This window comes from Phyllostomus hastatus, unplaced genomic scaffold, assembly GCF_019186645.2.
Source record: "Phyllostomus hastatus isolate PE091 unplaced genomic scaffold, TTU_PhHast_1.1 phas_contig_17, whole genome shotgun sequence".
NCBI classification, from domain to species: domain Eukaryota; kingdom Metazoa; phylum Chordata; class Mammalia; order Chiroptera; family Phyllostomidae; genus Phyllostomus; species Phyllostomus hastatus.
The window spans coordinates 18769378-18796348 of NW_025333664.1; the positions used below are offsets into that span (position 1 = coordinate 18769378).

General features: G+C 39.8%; 1 protein-coding gene and 1 pseudogene across 1 annotated transcript in view; one reads left to right on the forward strand and one right to left on the reverse strand.

Moving 5' to 3' along the window:
• LOC123815134 (transient receptor potential cation channel subfamily C member 4 associated protein) overlaps positions 1 to 26971 on the forward strand; it is an 85901-nt gene that overhangs the window by 19322 nt on the left and 39608 nt on the right. The window contains exons 2-6 of the mRNA XM_045833337.1: positions 9490 to 9618; positions 13564 to 13680; positions 18003 to 18060; positions 20053 to 20108; positions 24460 to 24588. Of these exons, the coding sequence (XP_045689293.1) occupies positions 9490 to 9618; positions 13564 to 13680; positions 18003 to 18060; positions 20053 to 20108; positions 24460 to 24588 (489 nt within the window). The remainder of the gene's footprint in view (positions 1 to 9489; positions 9619 to 13563; positions 13681 to 18002; positions 18061 to 20052; positions 20109 to 24459; positions 24589 to 26971) is intronic.
• On the reverse strand, positions 2858 to 3089 carry LOC123815135 (annotated as a pseudogene).

The following is a 26971-nucleotide window of genomic DNA, read 5'->3' on the forward strand; positions in this document are numbered from 1 at the left end:
AGAATAAGTAGCATAGATGGTAGGTAGAAAATAGACAGGGGGAGGGCAAGAATAGTATGGAAAGTGTAGAAGCTAAAGAACTTACGACACATGGGCATGAACTTAAAGGGGGGAATGTGGGTGGGAGAGGGTGTGCAGGGTGGAGGGGAATGAAGGGGGTAATGGGACAACTGTAATAGCATAATCAATAAAATATATTTTTAAAAATGACATAGCCAATACAATAGCTGTCCAGTGTGAATGAAAGTTGTAGCTATTTTTTGTCAGATCCACAAAATATATAGTATTTTGGTGTGCCACAGAATTTTAGGAATTAGTTTATATGTGCAGTGAGGTGAAAAGGTTGAAAATTAGTGATCTGGGTAATCATATTTGTGGGCATAGTTAGTCATAGTATTCTTTATTGTCCTTTTAATGGCCAAGGGATCAGTAATGATGAGCCATCTTATGTTTCCTTTTTTTAAAAAATGATGGCAGCCCTGGCCAGTTTGGCTTAGTTGGTTGGGCACTGTTCTGCAGACGAGGGGTTGCTGGTTTGATTCCTGTGTGGGGCGTATGCCTGCGTTGTGGACTAGGTCCCCAGTCAGGGCCTGTGCAGGAGGCAGCGACCAGTGTTTCTCTCTCATGTCGATGTTGCTCTCCTTCCTTTTCTCTTTCCCTTCCCCTGTCTTTGGAACCAATAAAATAAATTTATTTTTTAATTGTGGTAGCCCGGGGTGATGTGGCTCAGTTGATTGGAGTGTCGTTCCATAACAAAAGATGGTGGTTTCCATTCCTGGTCAGGGCATATACCTAAGTTGCAGGTTTGATCCCTGGTCTGGGTGTGTATGAGGAATGTAGGCGCGGGTGGGGCATGTAGTGGGGGTGGACAGGGGGAGGTTGGTGGCAACCAAACGATGCTTCTCTTTTACATCAATGTTTCTCTCTCCCTACCTCTCTAAAAGCCATGAAAAAATGTCCTTGGGTGACTGTGAAATAAATAAATACAAAACTGTGGTAAAATAACATAAGTTTACCATCTGGCTTCTTTCAGGACTTGTCTCTCTGATTTTCTCTGGTTTGGATATGATATGTGTAGAGGTAACTATTTATCCTGCTTGTTGTTTCCTGAATTTTCTGGATCTGTAGTTTGGTGTCATTAATTTTGGAAAAATTCCAGCCATTTTATTTTCACTCAAAGTGTCAATTTTATTTATCAGAATCTTCTGTTTGGCAGCTTGTAGCATCACTAAACACGCCCATAGAAACATTTAAAGTGCCCACAACAGAACTGTTTCCTTGATCAAAATTCCACCAAATTAAAATGAGAGGTACAAGGGAATAAGAAGCATAAATGGTTGGCACAAAGTAGAGAGGGGGAGTTGAGAATAGTATAGGAAATGGGGAAGCCAAAGAGTTTATGTGTATGACCCATGGACATGAACTAAGGTGGGCGAATGCTGGTGGGAGAGGGACGCAGGGAGGAGGGGAGTTAAGGGGAGACAAAAAGGGGGAAAACTGTAATAGCATCATCATAAAATATAGTTTTTTAAAAAACAAGGTACAGTTTTCTTTCAACTAAAATTTACTTTGCAGCTGTGTTGTCCGGATGTACAGCATTTTTGACGGTTTGTTTATGGAATGTACAGAAGTGCTGCTTTGGAAGACAGAGAAGCTGTTGTTTTGGCAGTTGACTGGCAATGCACTTGGAATAGTTTGTGGGACCTTGATTGGAAATCGGAACATCTGACTGACTCAGATGAAAAAGGTTGAAAATCAAAGATCTAGGTAATCAGATTTGTGGGCATATAGTTACCCATAAAATTCCTTACTTATCCCTTTAATGTCCAAGGGATCAGTAATGATGGCCCCTCTTTCAGATGGCTTTGTAAGGTTCTTTGCCAGTCATTATCCTCCTAAGCCCTCAGAATCTTTTACACAGCTTTATTTCCTGTCATGTTTCATTATGATACAGCTCTGGTTTGGGGAGTGTTATGACATTTCAATTATACATTATAAGAATGGCATGTTCAAGTTTATTAGTTATGATTCTGGGCCTTGTTCTGGATATCAATTATTTTCTTGCGGAAAAAGGAGAAAAAATGCGTGTTTTCCCACTGTGTTCTCACTGCTGGTGAGTTTGGGCATTACACCATAAGTCATTTAGAATCATCTTGTTTTTTTCTAAAGATTCAATTATCTATCTATCTATCTACCTACCTACCTACCTATATATATATTGCTAAAGAGGACTATTCAGCATTGTGCAGAGTCATCTCCCTGAGTGAAAAGTTTTTCTTCATTAAGATCTGTTATCTGAAGAGAAGATAATTAAATTACCATTGGCTCCATATCACTTTATCTTTTGTTAAATCTCTGTTGATTTTTTTATATCAATAACAGGAAAAATGTTACATGTAGAATTTGTTATTATTTCGATATAAAAGGGAGTCTGATTACCACCATACTTTTGAATGGGGATAGCAGCAGTTACTATGGTTGCTTGGCTTATACATGATTTTATGTTAGAGGTCATCACAGCAAACCTATGGTAAACCTTTACATCCAGAAAAGACAGCCCCAAGGTAGCATGTGGTTTTCACACAGATTTGGTGAGATAAAGCTGTGTGCTTGCTTTTGGAGATCAAAAGTTCTTATTCTGTAATGAATCTCACATAAAACACAGTAAAGCTCAGCTATTTTTCTCCCTCCCTCCCTCCCTCCCTCCCTTCCTTCCTTCCTTCTTTCTTTCCCAATACAAAAATTTAACAAAAGTTCAAAGTGAAAATGTACAAGACTCGATTTTCATATTGTAAAACAGGAGATGTGGAAAGGGGACACGGAAGCAGTTGGTTTCTCTGGTGAACACAGCCATTCTTTATACTCGTTCCAAGGCTTCTAACATGATGATACAATCTCCTTGTATTGCCACCATTCCAATATTGTTCTGTTGCGTACTAGTTACCATGTCCACACATTCATCTATCCCAAGATTCATAAAGGGGTCAAATCCCTGCAAGATTCCTTGGACATGTCTGCCACCATTTCATTTCAACAATAACTTCTTGTCCATAAATTTTTTTTAGCTCAGGGGGGTGAGCTTTGCTCATGGTGTCTGTTCAGTGAGCTCAAAGATACCTCCAAAAGGAATTCTTCGCCTCTTACTCTCCCCTCTTTTTTCTTCTCTTACTCCAGTTACACAATTACATATATATTATACTCTTTATAATTGTCTCAGGTTTTTAGATATTCTTTTCTGGGTTGGGTTTTTTGCTGGGGAGATGCTCATTTTTTTTCTTTGTACTTCAGTTTGGGAAGTTTTTATTGACTTATCTTCAGGAGTGATGTTTCTTTCCTTGGCCATTCACGTCCATCTACTGATGAGCCTATCAAAGGCATTCTTCATTTCTCGTGTATTTTTTTTTAATTTTTAGCCCACTGTTTATTTATTTATTTTATCTTTATTGATTTTTAGAGGGAGGAAGTATGAGAGAGAGGAGCATCAATTTGTTGTTCCACTTATTTATGCATTCATTGATTGATTCTTCTATGTGTGCCCTGACCAGGGATCAAACCCACAGCTTTGGCATATTGGAACAGTGCTCTAACCAACTGAGCTACCCAGCCAAAGGCCCATTGTTTATGTTTTAACTGGGTTATTTGTCTTTATTATTGAGTCATAAGAGTTCTTTATATTGTCTGGATATTAGGCCCTCATCAGACACTTAGGATTTACAAATGTTTTCTCCCATTCTGTGGATTGTCTTTTCACTTTCTTTATAGTGTTCTTTAAAGTGTAATTGTTCTTTTTTTTTAGTATTTTATTGATTATGCTATTACAGCTATCCCATTGCCCCCTCCATCCCCCTCCACCCTCTCCCCCACCCACATTCCCCCCTTTAGTTCATGTCCATGTGTCATAATTTCTTTTTTTAATATATTTTATTGATTATGCTATTACAGTTGTCCCATTTCCCCCCTTCACTCCCCTCCACCCTGCACACCCTCCCCCACCCACGTTCCCCCCTTTAGTTCATGTCCATGTGTCATAATTTCTTTTTTAACATACTCTATTGATTATGCTATTACAGTTGTCCCATTGCCCCCTTCACTCCCCTCCACCCTGCACACCCTCTCCCACCCACATTCCCCCCTTTAGTTCATGTCCATGTGTCGTAAGTTCTTTAGCTTCTACATTTCCCATACTATTCTTGCCCTCCCCCTGTCTATTTTCTACCTATAATCTATGCTACTTATTCTCTGTACCTTTTCCCCCCCTCTCCTCCTCCCACTCCCCTGTTGCTAACCCTCCATGTGATCTCCATTTCTGTGGGTCTGTTCCTGTTCTAGTTGTTTGCTTAGTTTCTTTTGGTTTTAGGTGTGGTTGTTAATAATTGTGTTTGCTGTCATTTTACTGGGCCTACACATGTTTTTTACCTTCTTTTTCTTAGATAAGTCCCTTTAACATTTCACAAAATAAGGGCTTGGTGATGATGAACTCCTTTAACTTGACCTTATCTGAGAAGCACTTTGTCTGCCCTTCCATTCTAAACAAAAGCTTTGCTGGACAGAGCAATCTGGGACGTAGGTCCTTGCCTTTCATGACTTGGAACACTTCTTTCCAGCCCCTTCTTGCCTGCAAGGTCTCTTTTGAGAAATCAGCTGACAGTCTGATGCGAACTCCTTTGGAGGTGACTGTGTCCTTATCTCTTGCTGATTCTAGGATTCTCTCCTTCATTTTTACCTTGGCTAATGTAATTATGATGTGCCTTGGTGTGTTCCTCCTTGGGTCCAACTTCTTTGGGACTCCCTGAGCTTCCTGGACTTCCTGGAAGTCTATTTCCTTTGCCAGAATGGGGGAAGTTCTCCTTTATTATTTGTTCAAATAAGTTTTCAATTTCTGGCTCTTCCTCTTCCCCTTCTGGTACCCCTGTAATTCGGATGTTGGAATGTTTAAAGATGTCCTGGCCGCTCCTAAGTCTCTCCTCATTTTGCTGGATTCTTATTTCTTCATTCTTTTCTGATTGTATGTTGTTTACTTCCTTCTGGTCCACTCCATTGATGTGAGACCCAGCTTTCATTCCATCACTATTGGTTCCCTGTGCATTTTTCTTCATTTCACTTATTGTAGCCTTCATTTTTTCATCTAATTTGTGACCAAAATCAACCCATTCTGTGAGCATCCTGATCACCAGTGTTTTGAACTATGTACCTGGTAGGTTGGCTATCTCTCGGTTGCTTAAAAGTATTGGTTCTGGGGTTTTCATTTGTTCTTCTGTTTGAGCCATCTTTCTGGGTTTTTTTCCCCCTTTGGTCTGGTCACGCCTGTTACGTATGAGGGGCGGAGCCTTAGGTGTTCACCAGGGCGGGTCACCCCAGTCACTGGGTTGTGACATTGTATGTGGGGGCGGGGTCGAGAGAGAACAATGGCGCTTGCTCCATTCTCCGTCAGACTTCAGTCCCTTCCGCCGCTTCCTGCAAGCAAACTGGGCCTTTCTGGTGCTAATTCCCGTGTGGGTGGGCTTAATGCACACCGTGGGTCTTTCCGAGGACCTCTCCTGTGAGGCTGGGAGCCTCTCCCTGCACCTCAACCCCCACAGGTGTTTTTAATCAGTGACTCGAGGGTCTATTTCCTGGCGCTGGGACCCTGGGACTGCTTGGTCAGCCAGCTGCCTTGCTCACAGTGCCTTGCATCACAACCGCCGCCTCACTGGGTCTGCCAGTTGCCACCCCTCGCGGAGGTCTGCCTGCTGCAGTCTTACGGCCTGGTTCCAACGCTCTCTGTATAGTGCGATCCCTCCCTGCCTGCTTCCCGGCTTCGCCCCTCCTACCAGTCTGGATGAACGTGTCTGTTTTAAGTCTGTGGTTGTCTGACTTCCATACAGTTCAGTTTTCCGTCATTTCTGGTTGTTACTCTGTTTCTAAATTGTTGTTGTCCCTATCTTGGTTGTGAGGAGACACAGTGTATCTACCTATACCTCCACCTTGGCCGGAGGTCTTCTGAAGTTTTTAATATTAAAGAAGTTTAGTTTATTTTTCCTTTGCCTGAATATGCTTTAGGTGTCATCTGTGAGACCATTGCTTAATCTAAGATTATGAAATTTATACAGTGTTTTCTTTTTAGTTTTAGCCCTTACATTTAGGGGTTTGATTTTGGTTTTATTTATTTATTAAGATTTTATTTATTTATTTTTAGAGAGGGAAGGGACGCAGAGAGAGAGAGAGAAACATCAGTGTGCGTTGCTGTGGGCCGTGGCCTGCACCCAGGCATGTGCCCTGACTAGGAATCGAACCTGCAATGCTTTGGTTTGCAGCCCGTGCTCAATCCACTGAGCTACACCAGCCAGGGCTATTTTTTTTTTTAAATGATGTGAAAAAGGGTGTCCATCTTCATTCTTTTACTTATAGATGCCAGTTGTCCCAGCAGCATTTGTTTAAAGGACTTTTTTCTTCACTGAATTGCCTTGACACCATTGTTAAAAACCCATAAATGTTAAGTGTTTATTTTTGGAGTCTCAGTCCAATTACTCAGTAGACAATTGATCTAAGTGTCTACCCTCAGGCCAGTCACAGTCTTATTGTAAACTTGGAAATCAGGAAGTGTGATTTTTTTTCTCCAATTTCATTCTTCCTTTTCAAGGTTATTTTGGCTATCCTGAGTCCCTTACACTTCTATATGAATTTTAGGATTTGCTTGTCAATTTCCGCAGTGGGGCCAGCTTGGATTTTTATAGAAACTACATTTGAATCAATATGGGGAGTATTGCCATGTTAGCAATATTAAGTCTTCCAATCCATGAACGTTGATGTCTTTCCATTTATTTAGGCCTCCTTCCTTTTGTTAAATTTACTCCTAAGTATTTTGTTCTTATTAATGCTATTATAACTGGAGTTGTTTTCTAAACTGTTTTTGTGTTGTTCATTGCAAGTGAATAGAAATTCTTCTGATTTTTGTATATTGATTTTGTATCTTGCAGTCTGCTGAACTTATTAGCTCTAAAAGTTTGTATGTGTTCCCTAATATACAGGTGGGACAGGAATAGGTTTCAGTTGTGCATGAAACACAGTTTATTCTTGTACTATTATTTATTAATTATTGTATTATTTTCCATATGAACAACTGTAAACCTACTTTGCCCCACTCTGTATTCTATATACAAGATCATGCCATCGCAAAAATAGTTTTGCTTTTCCTTTTCAATCCAGATGCTTTTATTTCTTTTTCTTGTCTAATTGTCCTGACTAGAATTTCTACTACAATGTTAAATAAAAGTGGTGACAGTCAACATCCTTGTCTTTTTCCTGATCTTAGTAGTAAGTCATTCAGGCTTTCACCATTAATTTTGAAGATAGCTGTGGTTTTTGGTAAATAACGCTTTATCAGATTAATTAAATTGATTGATCATTGTACTTTGAACCAACTTTACATTCCTGGGATATATCTTGCTTGGTCTTGGTGTGTAGTTGTTTTTATATGTTGCTGGATTTGGTTTGTTAGTATTTTTCTGGGGATTGTGTCTGTTCTCATAAGAGACGTTAGTCTGTAGTTTTCTTGTGATGTCTTTGATTTTGGTGTCAGGGTAATACTGGCCTCATAGAGTGAGTTGGGAAGTATTCCCTTGTATTTAATAGAAGGACCTGGACTTGCGCTTTTTGTGTTGGGTGGTTCTCTTTGTTTTCTATTGAATCACTAATTTGATCTCTTGTGAGCCATGAGATGTTCTGTTTTTTACCTTGAGTCAGTTTCTTTTGTTTGCATCTTTCTAGGAACTGGGCTATTTTTACTAAGTTATCTATTTTGTTGGCATACAGTTGTTTCTGGCACTCACTAATAAACTTTATTTCTGTAAGGTTGGTAGTAATGTCCTTTCCTTCATTCCCGAATTTAGCGATTTGAGTCAGTGTAAGTAAAGTGTTTATTTTTATTGCTCTATTCAAAGAACCAACTTTTGATTGTGTTGATTTTTCTGTATTATTTTCCTGTTTGGCAATTTTACAGTAATCTTTTTAATTTCCTTGTGCTTGCTTTCTGTTTGGTTTACTCCTTTTTTTCCTAGTTTCTCTTGGTGGAAGTTTGAATAAGTGATCTAAGATCTCTCCCTTTTTAAAATATGAATGTTTACAGCTATAAATTTGTCTGTAAGCACTGCTTTTGCTAAGTCCCATAAAATGATGTTTGTTTTCTTTGATTTCCTTCAAGGAAAGGAAAGAGGTTTGTCCATTGTTTTCGGACTTGGATTGATTTGAGCTTACTTGATGGTATGAAATTGCTAATAGTTGATCATTTTTTACTTGTAGAAATTGTAATTTCCCATGGTTCATACTAATACAAATTACTGTCAAAAACATCACCTCCCATTACCTTAGAATTATCTTGTTTTTACAGTTAAACAAAACGTGCTCAGGAAGGATAATGGGACTTGTCTAGGTTGCTAGGACCGATGTGTCAGGATAGACTAAGACATTATTGAATACCTGCATATCCTATAATAACAGTTACAAGGAACTTCTAATCTGATTGAGGGACAGGCGCACATGAAAATAATTGACATCCAGCCCCAGATAATGGTTGTCCCACTAGTGTTAGTGGAAATTGTGCCATAATTGATTAATGTATCTGTTATTAAACTAATGCCTGGCATTCTTTGAGAGAAAGAAGGCATGCATGACAAACAGTTTGGTACCCTCTGAAGGAGCTTGTGTTCTACAGGAGGAGGTGAAGAAATGAACTGTTAGTTATGGTACAGTAGGATAAATATTAGATGAGGGCCCAGCGGAAGGGTGCCAACTTACTCTTTTAGAAAGAAGAGGTGAAGGCCAGTCAAGGAAAATTTTGGGCCATTTGGATTGCATTTTGAAGATGGAGAAGGAGCTTCCAGATAGAAAAGACAGGGAGAGGGTATTTTAGGGGAAGAACATGTGCAGAGGGGCACAGAGAGGGAATATATTTATTTGGAGCCTAGAGTGTGCATTGGGCAATGGATGAGGCTAGAAAGGAAAGTAGGTAATAGGATGTGAAGGGTGTTGTATCACAAGGCAAGGGGTTGACTTTTAGCTTATAGGCCATTGGGGGAGCCTTTGGAGGTTTCTAGAAAGAGGACTTTGAATTGCTTGTCCTGGGTGGATTTGGGAGACAGCTGCCTTCCTTTGCCCTGTATGCTAGTACAGTTGTCCCTCAGTATCTGTGGGGCATTGGTTCCAAGACCCCTGCAGATAACAAAATCTGCAGATGCTCAAGCCCCTTATATAGAATGGCAGAGAACAATGCGTACAGGCAGTCCTCCACTTCCATGGACTCCCAACCACAGTTCAGAAATACTGTTTTCAGTCCGCAGTTGGTTGAATCTGTGGATGCGAAACCTGGGGATGCAGAGGGCCGACTGTGTATTTACTGAAAAAAAATCCACATGTAGGTGGACCCACACAGTTCAAACTCATGTTGTTCAAAGTCAACTATAGTTCTTTCTTCACTGTAAAATGTTTCTTTCTCTTTTCTTTTTTGACTCACAGTTCACTGAGACTTTTTTGACAGAGAGGGACAAACAGTCCAAATGGAGTGGAATTCCTCAGCTGCTCCTTAAGCTGCATGCAACGAGCCATCTCCACAGTGACTTCGTTGAGTGTCAGAACATCCTCAAGGTAATTCTTTCGGGTCTTGGAGGGACTGCAGTTCAGGGCCTCCAAGTGATACAAGATGTCGGCTTTTTTTTTTTTAGTCTCTCTTTCAGTCTACTTTTCAAAATAGCTTGTTTTTATTACATAAGCTGTAGAACATTTGGGAAGTTCAGAAAAGTGCAGAGGAAAATAAAACTAACCTATAAAGAAAATAAAACCCTCCCACCCAGGGATAATCACCACTGAGTTCCCTGTGTATGTCCTTCTGGGCTTAGCTTTGTGTCAGTGCTTGCTTAATTTGGGAGGTCAGCACTGTGCCCTGGGACTGAGATGGCTTTCTTTTCGAATGGGGTTTAAAAGATCCCATATGGCTGAAGATTCATGGAAGTGGCCTGTGTGGTTGTTGATAATTACAACTCACATAAGAAGATTGAAGGGACTAGACTTGGTGGTTGGGGGAGAGATAGAAAGAATGCCGAGAAATACAATAAAGCTGTTCTCAAACTTGAGCATGTGTCAGAATCACCTGGAAGGCTTGTTCAAACAGCGTGCTGGACCCCACTCCTGGAGTTTCTGATTTAGTAGGTCTGGGGTTACCTTATCTAAACTTCAACTTGCGGAATAGGTCCACATTTGAGTTTAGAGCATGAGCTCTAGCTGCTGTTGAAACCCGTGCAGGTTATATTTGGTCATAATGAAATTTAATGATACAGTGTTCTTCAGAGGTGAAGTTTTGGTTATTCTGTCATATAATAAGTCATTCTAAAATATAATGCGCTCCAGAATAAGCTTAATCTTTACCTTTAAGAAGAGATGTGTTGGGCCTCATCCACTGCGAGGATGAAGACCACTCTCAGCAATTACTGTCGACACTTCAGAAAATGTGGGCATCGCTCTGAAGGGCTACACAGTTACTGTGAAGGGCCCTAGAAGCATGCTGCTAAGGGACTCAATTGTATCAATGTAGAGAACTCAGTCTCTTTGGAAAGAAAAAGAAGAGACTCCAGGTTGATAAGTGGTGGGGAAAAGAAAGGAACTGGCCACTGTTTGTACCACCTGCCGTCATGTACAGAACGGATTGAGGGCGTTAACGCTGGGCTCCCATTACAAGACGAGGCGTGTATGTGCTCACTTCCCCATCCATGTCATTATTCAGGACAATGGTGCTTTTGAAGTCAGAAATTTCTTGGGTGAAAAATAATATCTGCAGGGTTTGGATGAGGTCAGGAGTTCCTTGTTCAGTATCTCAAGCCCAGAAAGGTGAGTTAATTCTTGAAGGAAACAACTTTGAATTTATATCAAATTCAGCTGCTTTGATTCAGCAAAGGCACAACAGTTAAAAACAAGGATATCAGAAAATTTTTGGATGGCATCTATGTTTCTGGAAAAGGAACCAAGCAGGCTGATGAATAAGATCTAAGTTTGTTCAGCTTCAGAAACGGCAGGATGCTGAATGATTCCTCATACTTATTTATGATATTTTAAAGATGCAATAAAAGTCATGTATTGATTTGAGGGGGCAGAAAGATGTTTTGTATTCTTGATCTTCTCATAATCTGATTAGGATAAAAATAATTATAGCCTCTTTCACTTGTTTAAAAACACTTTGCAAAGAGTTATATATTATTTCATTTGATTCCTTTAAAACCTCTGCATTATGAAAGAGGAGGAGGAGAAAGAAGTAGAAGGGAAGGAGGGAAATTAATATTTGTGAATGCTTGTTGTGTGATCATCATTTCTTTATTTCATCCAGCAAATACTTACTTGAAATTTACTGTGTTCCAGGCATATTTAATTCTTACGGTAACTTCATGAGATGGGTGGTACTTTTCTTTGTGTTAGTCTGGAATATTTTGATTGTCAGTAACAGTACCTCCCTCAAATTGGGGGGGGAAAAAGATCTTTTATTGTCTCACATAATTGCCAAGCAAAGGTGTGAATTCAGGAGCTGAACAGAATTAGGTTGTCCATTTCTTATCTTGACATCTGTGTGTGACCTCAAGTTCCTCCACGTAATCATAGGTCCAGGGTGACATTTCTACAACATGGGCTAGCCACCAAGGCGAGAGGAATGAAAGACTATTGGTTAGGCCTGATCACCCGCTCCTGGTGACAGCCCCAGCAGAACCATGTGGAAAGTGGGGAGGGACATTTCCTCTAACGAAACGGGGCTGTTAACCTGAAACAGAGAGAAAGCTGCTGGGCAGGAAAAATTCAGATGCTTTTTATATTCTCCTTTTTCGGTTAGAAAAAAAATGAAACTCAGCCAGAACCCTGTGGCTGTTGTATGATGAGCCCAGCTTTGTCTTGTCTAAAGAGAAGCTTCCACTGTACTAGGCTGCCAGCAGGAAGTGCTTCCTGGCTTTGTAGATTAGAAAAATGAGATCCAGAGAAAGTGGTTCAGTCACTAATTATGTGACCCGAGGCAACTTTGTAAAATGAGTAAAACTGTACTTACTTGATTGAATTATTTTAAGGATTAAGTGAACTAAAATACAAAAGCCCAGTGCCTGGCATATAGCAGGTGATCCGCAAGAGTGAGTTCTGCTTTTGTTGATGTGTGGTACCTGGACCAGCAACATCAGCATCACTTGGGATCTTGTTATAAGTGTACTTTCCCAGACCTCACCATAGACCTATTGAAATCCTGCAGTAGTATGAATTTTAAGAAGCCCTCCAGATGATTCCAGTGCTCACTGGTGTTTGAGCAAACAGCGTTTGCTCTAGCCCTTTGTGATCCATGTTCCCTCACAGGTTCCTGAGGAGACAACATAATGAGGAGGGTTCTGGATTCTTCCTATACTCTCCCCTGTTTCATCCAAAATAGTTTTGTTTTCTTCTGTAAGCACAGACTCTGGAGCCAGACTTCTGTGGTTCAGCCCTGGCTCTACCACAGGTGACACTGACAAGCTTCCTTGTTTGTAAAATTGGGATAAGTTACTGTTGTCTCTCACAGGGTTGTGAGGATTAAAAAAGATAATACATGATGTGCTTAGAAGCAGATATTAAATAAATTAGCTATTACTACTACTATTACAGTTTTCATTATCATCAACTTTTCTATAAGACTTACTTTTTTCTATTGCCCCATTCTCTATGAACAAAGGGTTCTTTGGCCTCTCCCAATCTGACACCCTCTGCACTACATTGGCTGTGTTAAATGGCTGCTATGTCTTGGGACCTGAGGCTCATACAAAGAGGAATCCATTTCAGTCTTCAAGGAACATTTAATCTAGGGGAGAAATAACATATGTTTGTGAAGAGGTACAAAGTCAAAATGCTAAATACCACAATGAATTACAGATTGCTTTGGGGGTTCAGAGGTATGTTAGAATGCCTCTGGCTAAGGGGAATCAGAGAAGACTTCCTGAAAGAGGCGGTACTTGAGCAATGTTTTTGTTATCTGTTGCTGCAGAATCAGCCATCCCAGAGCTTAGTAGCGTGAAATAATAATCACCATTTATCTCTAACAATTTTAGAAGTCGATTGAGTGGTTCTTTTGCTTCATGTGATGTTGGGTTGGGCATTGAATCATCTAGAAGGTCCAAAATGACTTTACTCACATGCCGGTAGGTTGATGCTGACAGTCAGCTGGTGATCAGCTAAGGCTATCAGTCCTGGCCTCAGTTCTCCTCGTGGCCTCTGGAGGTGTCCATGTGGGTCTTTTCAGGGCGTGCTGACTGGGTTCCAAAATGGCAAAAGCCAACTTTGCCAATCTTTCTTAAGACTTAGGCAGGATTGGCATAGTGTCACTTCTGCTGCACTCTACTGGTTGAAGTGAGTCACCCAGACTCAGTGTGGGGGATGATTCTAAAGGGGGTGTGAATACCTGGAAATATGGTTCATTGAGGGCTGTCTTTGGGCTCACGGGGATTTAAGTTGTGATTAAAATGCAGACTGTTGCTTGGGTGTCTGGTTTGTATTAGATACAAAAACTGAATGTCTCTCTGTGCACTTTCTTTAAACTAGGAAATTTCTCCTCTTCTCTCCATGGAGGCTATGGCATTTGTTACTGAAGAGAGGAAACTTACCCAAGAAACCACTTACCCCAATACATATATTTTTGACTTGTTTGGAGGTGTTGATGTAAGTAGTTGTTTATTATTTCTACTGCAATTATTACTACCTAATGGTTTGAGAAGTTAACCCTTGAAATGGAAGACAGGACACATTTCAGAGTATATAGGAAACATTTGAGAATTTTAACTTTTAAAAGCTCAGTAGCACTCACCTGTTGAAATAGCATAGCTTTTACTTTAGAAGATTTGAATTATTTGACTTGATAGCATAGCCACCTTTGCTTTTGTAAAGCACGAAGTTAAAGGAATGTGTCCTACTTCCCCACTGTCTTCTCCTCAAAGGCAGCTGTGATTACTAGTCCTTGCAGATGTCCTTCCGGAGATGGTGTGTGTGTGTGTGTGTGTGTGTGAGTGAATAACCCCACTACCCCCGCTTTAGGTTTCTTTTCTCCCCATACAGAGGTGGCATACACAGGTATACACAAGTACATTGCTTTGTACCCTACTTTTCCATGTAATTTTCTAGCTTGGGGATAGTTTCATTTAAACGTGTAAATCTGCCTCATTTTAAACAGCTCTGTAGTATTCCGTGGTATGACTGTGCGATAATTTATTCACCCAGGCCTCAGGGAATGAGCATTTAGAATTTTCTCACACCTTTCCTATTACAAACAAATTGCAGTAAAGGTTTTTGTACACAGTTTTGTGTACCTGTGAATATATACTATACCTTTGGGATCAAAGCATCTGTGTCTTTTATTGTTTATAAACTTGTCAGTTTACATACTGAAGAGGTTTTTTACAGCTTACATCCCAGTAAGGAAGGGTAAGAGTGTTCGTTCACGCACATCATCACCATCACAGTGTGTGTGTACGTTTTCATGGACTTCGCAACTGAAGTAGAACTTGTACACAGAAAAGCACACCAGTAACACCTGCGGAATAAGTTTACCTTTGCTACTACCACCTGAATCACAGAACAGAACATTACAGGTGCCCACTAGCCTCCTTTACCAAACATAACATTTTAAGTATTTTAAATGTACTCACTAAGTAGGTATGAGGAAATGGTATTTCTTCATAGTATATTTACAGCTTTATTGAGATATAGTTCACATACCACACAATTCAGTCATTTAAAAATGTACAATTCAGGGGTTTAGTGTATTCATAGATATATCCAGCCATCACCACAGCCAGTTTTAGAATATTTTATCACCCCCAAGAAGAAACCCATGTTTTAGCTGTTACTCCCCTAGTCCTCCAGCCCCCACCCCCAGCACAGACAACTGTCACTCCATTTTCTGTCTCTACAGAATTTTCTGTTCTGGACATTTAATAGGAATGGAATCATGTAGTATGTGATCAGTTACAGGCTTTTTTTACTTAGCTTAATATTTTCAAGGTTTATCCGTGTTGCATGTATCAGCACTTTTCCTTTTTATGGCCGAATGATGGTTTATTGTATGGGTATACCACATTTGTATATCCATTCTTCAGTGATGGACATTTGGGTCACTTCTACTTCTTGGCTATTATGAGTAATGAATGGTGCTGTTAACATTTGCGTACAATTTTCTGTGTAGACTTGGATTTTTCATTAATTTGGGGTATGGAAGTGGGATTATGGTGTCATGTGGTAACTCTTAGGTTTAATCCTTTGAGGAACCATTAGATTGTTTTCCAGAGCAGCTGCACCATGCCCACCGGCCATGTGTGGAGGCTCCAGGTTTTCCACGTCCTCATCAGAACTTGCTGTTATATGTGTTTTTGAGTATATCAGTCCATCCTAGTGGGTGTGAAGTGGTACGTCGTGGTTCTGATTGCATTGGCTAATGGTGTTCACATCTTTTTATGCGCTTATATAGTATTCCTATGTCTTTGTTGGAAAAATGTCTCCTTTTCTCATTTTCTTTTTTAAAGAGAGGGAAAGAAACATCAGTGTGTGGTTGCCTCTCACGTGCCCCCCACCACCACCACCACTGGGGACGTGGCCTGCACCCCAGGCATGTGCTCTGAATGGGAATCGAACTGGCAACTCTGTGGTGCGCAGGCTGGTACTCAATCCACTGAGCCATACCAGCCAGGGCTCCTTTTCTCATTTTTGAATTGGGTTATCTTTTCATTATGAGTTCTAAGGGTTCTTTATATATTCTCTCCATAGTTTTTAAAATTTTCATTCTTCTATGAAAGAGATTGAATATCTTTTTGTGTGTTTATAAGTTGTTTCTTTTCTACTGATTGTCTGTTAGTGGCTTTTGCATTCTTTCTATTTAGTTATTAGGCTTTTCTCTTACTGATTTTCTAAGTTCTTTCAGGTTGCTATAATAAATGTTACAGACTGGGTAGCTTATAAACAACAAGGAATTTATTTCTCACACTTGTGGAGCCTGGGCAGTATAAGATCATTGCACTGGCAGGTTTGGTGTCTGGTGAAGGCCCCTTCCAGTGGGTAGGTTGCAGACCACCCACTCCGTGGGAAGGGCTAGGGATCTCTCTGGAGCCTCTTTCATGAGGGTGTAATCCCATTCATGAGGTCTCTGTACTCATGACCTCATTACCCCTGAGGCCATCACATTAGGCAGTAGGGTTTGACATAGGAATTTGGGGTGGTTACAGACATTCAGACCATAGCAAAATGCAACTACTCTTCATTTTTAAAGGTCCTTTGGCTTATCTGTTGTGATTTTTCCTAGTTGGACAATTGAATTTTGACTTTGTTTATGGTCATTTTCAATGTAAAAAGGTTTACTTTTTAGGTTGTCAGATTGATCAATCTTTTCTTTTTATGGCTTCAGAATTTTGTTTCTTGCTTTCCCCACTGTTGGATTATAAACTGTGTCTATGTTTCCTTCTAATATTTTAAAGTTTTTATCATGTATGTTTAAATTTTTGCATTGTTCCCAATTGATTTTGAATGAAGGACTAGGACCCTCCTTTTTCCCCGGGATACCTGTGCTTACACCCGCCACTGGGATGGCGATGAGGGAGGCTTCCGGGGTTGTGCGGTTCTGCATCCTGATGCGGGTGGCGATCGCACAGGGATGGTGTTCACTGTGTGGAAACCAGAGCTGTACCTGCTGCACCGTGTTATACTTCAGTTTTGGAAGAGTTTTCTTTCCTTAGGGATGCCATTTTCTACAAAAGCAAAGATCGAATATTAAACATTTGCATACATATTGTTTACCCATAGACTTTATTCTCGAATTTCTTCTCAGCATTTGCTCTCCTCGGCAGTCCGAGTGGCCCTGTACATTTACTTGCTAGTTGGCTCGAGAGAACCCCCCACCTTCACTTCTGAATCATTCATCAAGGAATTTACTTAATAGAAAGCAATGTGTTTATGGGATGAAAAAGAATAATGTGGGTCTCTAGCCTCATGTCTGTTTTTAGTGAAAATGTGACTTTCTCTAGCAGGTGCCTGTTCCACCTTAGGACATCATTGGATCAATGGTTCTAGACTTCATGGTGGTTTTCTCTCCTACAGTGAGTTAGATTGGCTTCTCCAGGAACCTCAGTCTCTTCATAAATACGGGCTTTTGGGTCATTTTTGCCCATTGCTGACCTCTAGTTGGGTCCACTTTTCTTGACAAACTCCCTCTGTTGTTTATTGTGTTTAAGTCTTCAGTTTTCTTTGCTATTGCTTAGTTGTCTATTATTGAATGTAGGGTATTGAAGTGTTCAGCTAGGACTTTTGAATTGTATTTCCTTGAATTTTGCCAGCTTTTGCTTCATTTATTTTGAGGGTTTGTTACTAAGTACATCTTTGTAATTATTATATCCTCTTGGTGAATTGACCCTTTTAAAGTTGTAAGTTGTCCTCTTTTGTTTCAACAGAATGGGTTTTTAATGTATATGCTCATTGTAAATAGTTTAATCAAAATTGTGTTGTATTTAAATATGTAAAATCAAAAATGAATTCATATCATCCCTAGTCCCTGTAGAAATCAGTATTGGCAATTTATGGTCTCTCTTTTGAGATTCTTTTAATAAAAACTTTATAAGAGAAAACAGATGTTCTTTAAGCAAAAAAAGAATCTTAGTGATATTCTGCAGCTTTTAAAAAATTAAGCCACATTGGATCCCAAAGATTACCTAATCTAAATATGCTTATTTTTTAAAATGAGAAAAGTGAGGCCATTATAGGGGCATTGACTTGCCCAAGTTTTCATGGGGAATAGGAGACTAAGCTGGGACTAGAACCCAGGTTTTCAAATGGTGTCGAGCTCATTGCCCTGAGCCTCGCTGCCATCTGCCTGTGTTGGGAACAAGAGGCTCTTGTAATACTGTTACAGATATTTGGGCTGTGAGTTAGCACAGCAGATTGTTTTATAAGTTGTGCTTTGAATTAATTTTGAAGATTTAATCTTTAAAAAATTTTTTTTGTAGCTCCTTGTAGAAATTCTTATGAGGCCTACAGTCTCCATCCGGGGACAGAAACTGAAAAGTAAGTATACTTGTCAGCCACTTCCTCGTTTTCCAGCCTGCTGATAAATGATGGTGGTTTCCAGGAGTTTCTCTTCGTTCCCTTTCTAACTCTTAACAGTGAGAATGTGCTTTACATCCAGCTGCAGGATGCTCTCTGCAATCCCAGCTAACAGCTCTATTTGTTCAGTTTGTACTAGGTAGAAATATAGGCTGGTGCTTTAAAAGAAAAAGTGTGAAAACCACTGGGATAACAGAATTACATCTTCGTACTTTTCTAATAGTCCTTGGGTCCAGGTTTTCTGTTTTCTTGGAAATTCTTCTCATACATTGTTAATTGAGAGAGTAACCTAATAAGATAAAAAAAATATTTTTATTGTTATGAAAGTGATACATGCTCTTTGTAACAAGTTTCGTCATTACCAGAATGCATATAGTAAAAAGTAAAAGGGTTTTTTGATAGTGCATTATTTCTTAAGTTGGGCAGTAGGCACATGGGTATTATTTTGTTATTCTTCTTTATCATTTATGTGTGTTACAAATACCCTTTTTAGGTATTCAATATTTAATTTTAAAGAAGAGTAAGTGCACTTTACTTAGCATTAAAAGCCAGAGATCGCTTAATATTTGACGAGCACTCTTCTACAAACATCACGTATATATTTTTTAATTAAAACAAAATTTCTTCCCTAACATCAACATGACATACTTTATAAGACCTCATTCATAGGTACAGTAGCAGTGAAGAGGATTCATATTCATCTTTGAATATTCATATTCAGCTTTTTATTCCCATCTGCATTGGTTCTTCTGTTCTCTGTCTACCCACATAATCTTCATAGCAAGTAACATCTGGTAATTATTGTTGGAATACTTATTTATTCTCTCTCTCACTAGATTTATAAGTAAATCTGCTCTAGAGTTGGTGCTGAATAAATACTTGTTGCACTAATGAATTCTAATTCTCTTCAAAAATGAAAGGTCTGGAAATACTGAAATATACTTGTCTGGTTTTCTGCCTGCTTCGAAGTCATAAAATAAATAAACCAAAAAGTCCCAGCAGGCTGAAAGGTAGAGGTGAGAGGTAACAGGACACCTGCAGCATCTCCAGGTCCTCTCAGATAACCCACCTGATCAAGCTAGCTTGTCGGGACTGCCTGTTGAGATGTCATAAGGAGACCCAGCATTTTTAGAGGTTGTAAGAGCATAAGGATAAATGGAAACAGTTTTTGAAAATAAAACGAATGCCAGACAAAACACTTTGTCCATGGCTCATACTCAATTTTATCATTTTCTAGTTTGGGGGGTCATAAAAATTTATTTTTCCTTTTTGTGCTACTCTCCTATTCCCACTCACAGGGAAATAGCTAGTTTTTTATTAGATTGATAGGTCGGGTATTGAAAGCCATTTCCGTAACGTAAATAACTAAAACCAAAACAAAACAAAATACCTGGTGAGTCTGTAGTAAAAATGTTGTAATTGTTTGCTGCTAGTAGAACTTTCTATAGAAATTTATAACAAGAGGTGTCAGTATGCTTATACTTTGGATTCTAATAATTTAGCTTTTGAAAATGTATCTTGAGAAACCAGTTCAACACAAGCATAAAAAGGCTACTCTTACATATTAAATTATTTATTTTTTGCCTATTTAAATAGCAAAATATAAAAAAACAGCTAGAACTAAAGCCTTGGGTATATTCTAAGCAAGCTATTGTACAAAGGGAACATGGCATATTTTAAATGATGATATCACCACAGATTGAAATTATGAAGACCTGGGAGCATAATAAGAAAATGGCTACTATATCAAACCAAAAGCAGCCTACAAATTGGTTTGTAGGTTCTGATGAGCCATGAAAATCTTTGGTAAATAAGGACTGGAATGAGATATGCTTACAAAAAAATAATCATCTTGGAGGAGATTATGAGGAATAGTTGTTTTCAAAAAATTTAATATAAGTATACTGTCTTTTTAATGATAAAAATAACCAGTTATTATCCATTTGCTTGCAGTAAGTGATGAAATGTCCAAGGATTGCTTGAGCATCCTGTATAATACCTGTGTCTGTGTAAGTACCCTGCCTCTGGGCCTGCATTTTTCTCCCCGCCACATTTGCAGTGCATGAGAAGGGAAGATTCAAGTGAGGGTGGTAGACATGAGAGCTGTCTTCAAACATTGGAGGAATGCGGCATATTTATGTGGTGTGAGAACCAGAACTAACAGGTGGAAATTATGGGGAGGCAGTTGACTCCGAAACAACATGAGTTTGCAACTCCACCCATGTGTGACCTGCACATGGTTCAAACCCATGTCATTCAGGGGTCATCTGCGTTTTCAGTTCACAGTTGGCATTGGTGGATGCGGAGAGCTGACTGTGGTTGCACGTGGACTTTCGACTGCATGTAGTCCCTGTGTTGTTTAAGGGTCACTGTAGTTGTTAAGAGCCAAACCCTGGAGGTGTCCAAGCAGAGACTGAACAATTACTTATCAAAGAGGTAGAAGCATTGGAAGAGTGTCTGTGACCTTTAAGATATCTGATTATGCCTATTTTTTTCTCTTTTTAATATATTTTATTGATTATGCTATTACAGTTGTCCCATTTCCCCCCTTCATTTCCCCTCCACCCTGCATACCCTCTCCCACCCACATTTCCCCACTTTAGTTCATGTCCATGTGACATAAGTTCTTTAGCTTCTACATTTTCCATACTATTCTTGCCCTCCCCCTGTCTATTTTCTACCTACCATCTATGCTACTTATTCTCTATACCTTTCCCCCCCCTCCTCCTCCCACTCCCTTGTTGCTAACCCTCCATGTGATCTCCATTTCTGTGGTTCTGTTCCTGTTCTAGTAGTTTGCTTAGTTTGTTTTTGTTTTTGTTTTAGGTGTGGTTGTTAATAATTGTGAGTTTGCTGTCATTTTACTATACATGTTTTTTACCTTCTTTTTCTCAGATAAGTCCCTTTAATATGTCATAAAATAAGGGCTTGGTAATGATGAATTCGTTGAACTTGACCTTATCTGAGAAGCACTTTATCTGCCCTTCCATTCTAAGTGAAAGCTTTGCTGGATAGAGCAATCTTGGTTGTAGGTCCTTGCCTTTCATGACTTGGAATACTTCTTTCTAGCCCCTTCTTGCCTGTAAGGTCTCTTTTGAGAAATCAGCTGACAGTCTGATGGGAACTCCTTTGTAGGTTACTGTCCCCTTATCTTTTGCTGCTTCTAGGATTCTGTCCTTCATTTTTACCTTGGCTAATGTAATTATGATGTGCCTTGGTGTGTTTCTTCTTGGGTCCAATTTCTTTGGGACTCTCTGAGCTTCCTGGACTTCCTGGAAGTCTATTTCCTTTGCCAGATTGGGGAAGTTCTCCTTTATTATTTGTTCAAATAAGATTTCCACTTGTTGCTCTTCCTCTTCTCTTTCGGGCACCCCTATAATTCGGATGTTGGAATGTTTCAAGATGTCCTGGCCGCTCCTAAGCCTCTCCTCATTTTTTTGAATTCTTATTTCTTCATTCTTTTCTGATTGTATGTTGTTTACTTCCTTCTAGTCCACTCCATTGATGTGAGACCCAGCTTTCTTCCCTTCACTATTGGTTCCCTGTGCATTTTTCTTCATTCCACTTATGGTAGCCTTCATTTTTTCATCTAATTTGTGACCAAAATCAACCCATTCTGTTAGCTTCCTGATCACCAGTGTTTTGAACAGTGCATCTGATAGGTTGGCTATCTCTCTGTTGCTTAAAAGTACTGGTTGTGGGACTTTCAATTCTGTTTGAGCCATCTCTTTTTTTTTTTTTCCTTTGGTCTGGTCGCGCTTGTTATGTATGAGGGGCGGAGCCTTAGGTGTTCACCAGGGCGGGTCACCCCAGTCGCTGGGTTGTGATGTTGTATGTGGGGGTGGGGTCGAGAGGGAACAATGGTGCTTGCTCTGTTCTCCCGTCCCTTCTGCTGCTTCTCCCGAGCAAACTGGGCCCCTCTGGTGCCAGTTCTCGTGTGGGTGGGCTTGTGTACGCTGTGGGACTTTCCAACAACCTCTCTTGTGAGGCTGGGAGTCTCTCCATGCGCCTCAACCCCCACAGGTATTTTCAGTCAGTGCCCCAAAGATTTATTTCCCAGCCCTGAGACCCTGGGTTGTGGGCAGTGCCTTGCTTCACAATTGCTGCCTTGCTGGGTCTGCCGGTTGCCACCCCTTGGCCAGGGTCTGCCAGTTGCTGCTTGCACACTCAGGGTCTGTCCGCTGCAGTCTTGTGCGCCCCGGATGCCTTATGCACCTGGTCCCAACACTCTCTGCTCTCTGTGCCACGACCCACGCTCGGCTGCCCGACTCCACCCCTCCTACCAGTCTGGATGAACGGGTCTATTTTAACTCTGTATTAACAACTCTATTTTGTTGTCCAACTTCCATTCAGTTCAGTTTTCTGTCAGTTCTCGTTGTTATTCTGTTTCTAAATTGTTGTTGTCCCCATCTTGGTTGTGCGAGGAGGCACAGTGTGTCTACCTACCTATGCCTCTATCTTGGCCAGACGTCAATTATGCCTATTTCTTCATTCTCCTTGTTGGAAGACAAAACGAAAGAAAACCAAAAGTCCTGCCCACATACTGAGCAGGACACTGCTGTATTGACCACTGAGTGAGAAAGAATGGTGAATAAAGGAAGAAATTTGGTAGAAAGAAAAGAGCACCGTACTTAGTGCTAGAACTTGATTTTGAATTTTAGCCTTTGGCTTAGTGCTTATTAGTTCCTCTCCCTGAGCTGTAGTTTCTTATCGGTAGAGTACAGTTACTAATCATACTAACATCATAGGGTTGTTGTGAGGGCTCAGTGAGATGATAGGTGTAAAAGTACTTTGTAAAGCAGTGTACAAACGTTAGTTTTTATGAGACGTAATACTGTCTTGGGAACCTCTGATAAACTATACACAGTGAATCATAATATGGGGCAGAATGAAGCAGGTGCTGTTAGAGATGTGAAACCTGTATGCTGTGACAATACAAAGGAAGGTTTAATTTCATTTCTTGCCTCATTCAGAAAAAAAGGTTTCAGGCACCTTACAGGAGTATTTGAAATCTACCAAAATCATGAATTTAGACGTAGGTAAGAATGGAAAGGATAAAATAAGGTGAGGATATAACATACATCTAGGAATTGGGCTGATATAAAAATGTAGACCATCTGCAAATGTAGACTCATCTGCATTATGGATGGTGCACAAACTTGGGTTTAAGCTTCTTAGCAACCAACACAGATAGGGGAATGCATTTTAACACTTACACAGCTCACCATCTGTAACAGTGCTGTGCTTGAGAAATACAATACAAGCCACTTCGGTTACTTTAAATTTCCTTGTAGCAGCTTTTATTTTAAAGAAAGAAATAAAAAGCAGTAGGGATAAGTAAAGTTAATTTTAATAAGTTCAGAGTTCAAAATAAATATGAAGATATTTACATTCTCTTTTTTTGAACTGATCGTTCAAAATCTAGTGTTTTTACACTCGGCACATCTCAGTTGAGACTAGCCATATTTCAAGTCCTTAATAGCCACATGTAGCTAGTGGCACAAATAGGCACAGACAGAACTATAAGATAAAAATCAACTCATTGTTCAGGAAATGCACAATGATTCTTGCAGCTAAGGCCACAAAGGAATTGTCCTATTTAAAAAAAAAGGTCTGTATGATGTAATTGACTTTATCATTGATTGGCTTTTAGAGTTGCAAATACCAGTCCTCAGGGACTGGGCAGAAAACAAGAAATGTTTGAAGATGCCTTTTCTGGAGTGGGGATTTGTGTTGTGCAAGTTGTAACAAACCTGGAGTAAGCATGGCCTGCCTGAAAGACATTTAAATTCAGAAATTTAAAAGCACTGTTTGCTGGTCAAATAAAACTTGGCCTACTGTATGCCAGTTTATAGCTCCTGATTTAGGTACCAAGCAGATACTAGGTCCCGAACCTATGAGGATTATCATTGGTGAAAAAAAAAAAAAAAAAGCCCTCTTCAGGGAAAGGCATTTGCACACAGTGTTTTGTGTGTAGCTTTAGGGATTTAAGACCCAAGCCAAGGGTTCCTGATGTAATGTGGAATTGTGTTTCCTAGTAGCTGGAAGGAATATCTTGCCTTTTTTTTAAGGTTTTATTTATTATTTTTTTTTAGAGAGAGGGGAAGGGCAAAAGAAAGAGGGAGTGAAACATCAATTTGAAAGACAAACATCAATTTGAAAGACAAACATCGATCAGTTGCTCTTGTATGCACCCTGACCAGGGACTGAACCCATAACCCAGGATGTGCCCCAACCGGGAATTGAACTGGCTGCCCCTCACCTTGTGAGATGATGCCCAACCACCTGAGCCACGGGTGAAATAATATATATATTTGTATTTATAACTTATTCTCCCTTTTCTCTCCTCCCTTGTGATAGACGGAAGGAGTTACAAAGCGTTTAGCAGAAAAGAATGACTTTGTGATCTTCCTGTTTACACTGATGACGAGTAAGAAGACATTCTTACAAACAGCGACCCTCATCGAAGATATTTTGGGTGTTAAAAAGGTGAGCTATGTCCTCCAGCAGGTGGGTAACCACTTGTGGGGGGGAGGGGGTGACTCAGATGGTTGGATTCTGAAACCAATTTTCTTTAAAAAGAAAAATTGTTCCATACTCCTAGTGTTAAAATATCTTTTTGTGTTACTTAAATATATTCAAGTGAAAACTAGGTTGTACTTTATGTACTTAATGATGGGTCTTAATATGATTATAAAACCTAAACAAATATACAAATTGAAATTAAACTAATTATAAAACTCAAAAGTTCAGATTGATCTCAGGAATTTAATGTGATGGCTAATGTTACTTTGCCAAAATCAAATTGCCCTTCACAAATTATTATAATGCAAGATTTTTTTAGCATTCCTACTGCTGTATGCTGCATGATTTCATTCTCTTGCCACTCCTCTCCGTCTGACCTGCTGCGAAACCTTCATTCATTAGGATGTTTTCCTCTGTGATGCTTGACTCTGACTTTCACTTGCTAAGTTCACCTCTGTTTTTCCCGTCAGTTGTCAACAGTTAATTGGCACCAACACAGGAGACATAAATATGAACACTGAAGTTCAGCCACTTGGTCGTAAGATAGACATTCAGATGATCCAGAATATGCTTTAAAAAACAAACAAACTACAATTGAAATGCAAATACTAAATTAAAAATTTATCATTGAGAACTCACAATCCAAGAAAACACACAGACTTCTGTTAGAGAATCACTGTAGTAGATTTTGGGGGAATTGCTGGCTAGGACCTGAAGCCTGTTTCTCCAGTCTTTGCCCCAGACCTCCATGTTGTTGCAGGTTGGCGGATTCCTTTCTCTTACTACTGAGGAGGCAGGAGCCTTCTAGAGTTGGCATTGCTGGGAAAAGGCACCTGTATGCATTGTGTTTTCCCCAGCTTTTATTTCTGTGCTTCTGCTGCACTTTTCCTCAGGTCCTGTTTGTTATCGCCCAGGCAGAAGATGTATAAGAGGCTCATTGTCTGTAGAAACACATTGGAAATGTGTGCAGGTCCCAGACAGACCCTTTGTGCCCTTTGATGAAAAGACTTTGTTATTTTTCCACCAACTGTGTGTTCTAGCCAGAGTGTGAGAGGGAGCTTCCAGGGTGGAAATTCCAGTCTTCCTGGCAGTATCAGCACAGGAGTTCAGAATGGCTTCTTCTGTGTTGCCAAAAATGTTAATGAGTTCTGCTAGACATTATGGGTACCTTGATGCAGTTTGCAAGGGAGACAGACGCCATAAAGAAGGCGCCCAAGCCACAAACTGGGAAAAGGTATTTGCAACTAACAAAGGATTAGGAGTCAGAATTTATCAAGAATTCTTAGAAATCGGCAAGAAAAAGACAGATAGTTCAGTAGAAAAATGGGCAGTGATATGAACAAGCATTTTGCAGAAGAGAAACAAATGGTCCATAAATATAAGAGAAGATGCTTAACCTTGTCGGTAATCAGGGCAATGCAAATCAAGACCATAGAGAGACAGCAACTTCGGTGAGAATGTACATCATTGATAACACTTCTATACTGATGATACTTTTTTATATCAGCAGAATACCTTCACCTTTCTTTTGTTTTCTATTTGAGTATGCATGTACTCTGTGACCCAGCACTTAGGTATGCACTGCCCTGAGGGCCAAGACAGCAGTATTGTGGCCTGAGTCACCTGTAACCTATGCCCAGGCACAACCGTGGGAAAGCTCATTCCAGAACAGTGCTTTTTAGAGATGGAAACACTAAATTGAAACCAGGAGGTTTTGAAATCAGTTCAGTGGGCCTGCCAGCTCAATAGAAAAGATCAAATTATACCATGTAAGGGTATTGTTTGAAGTTTTTGTATCAGATCCATACACTTATTTATATATTCACTTATGTATGTTTACTGGGTTGTTGTGGAAAATTTATTCCTTATTCTTGGGCCTTGTCCAAATGGTTTGTAATACACTAGCCCAGAAAAACTGCACACGTGCATCGAGAAACACAGAACAAAAAACTGAAACCAAGCCTGTGATCCTTCAACAGGAAAATGGGTAAATGTGCTCTCTTCACACAATAGAGTACAGGCGTACTTTGGAGATATTACAGGTGCTGTAATAAAGTGAGTGTCGCGGTACAGTGAGTGTAATCGTTTTGCTGGTGGAGGTCTTGCCTTCTGTTAAGAATGCAACATCTGTGAAGTGCAGTGAAGCAAAGTGCAATAAAACGAGGTATGCCTGTGTTAGAGAGTGGTGGGAATAAATGAACTGTTGCTAAGGGCAACAGCACAGGTGAATCATAGAAATTATTACTAGAAGTCACTTGCAGAAGAATGTATATAGTATATCATTTTTATAAAGCTCAAAAACAAGCAGACTCAAATCACATGATAAAACTGTTTTGAAAGGCAAGGT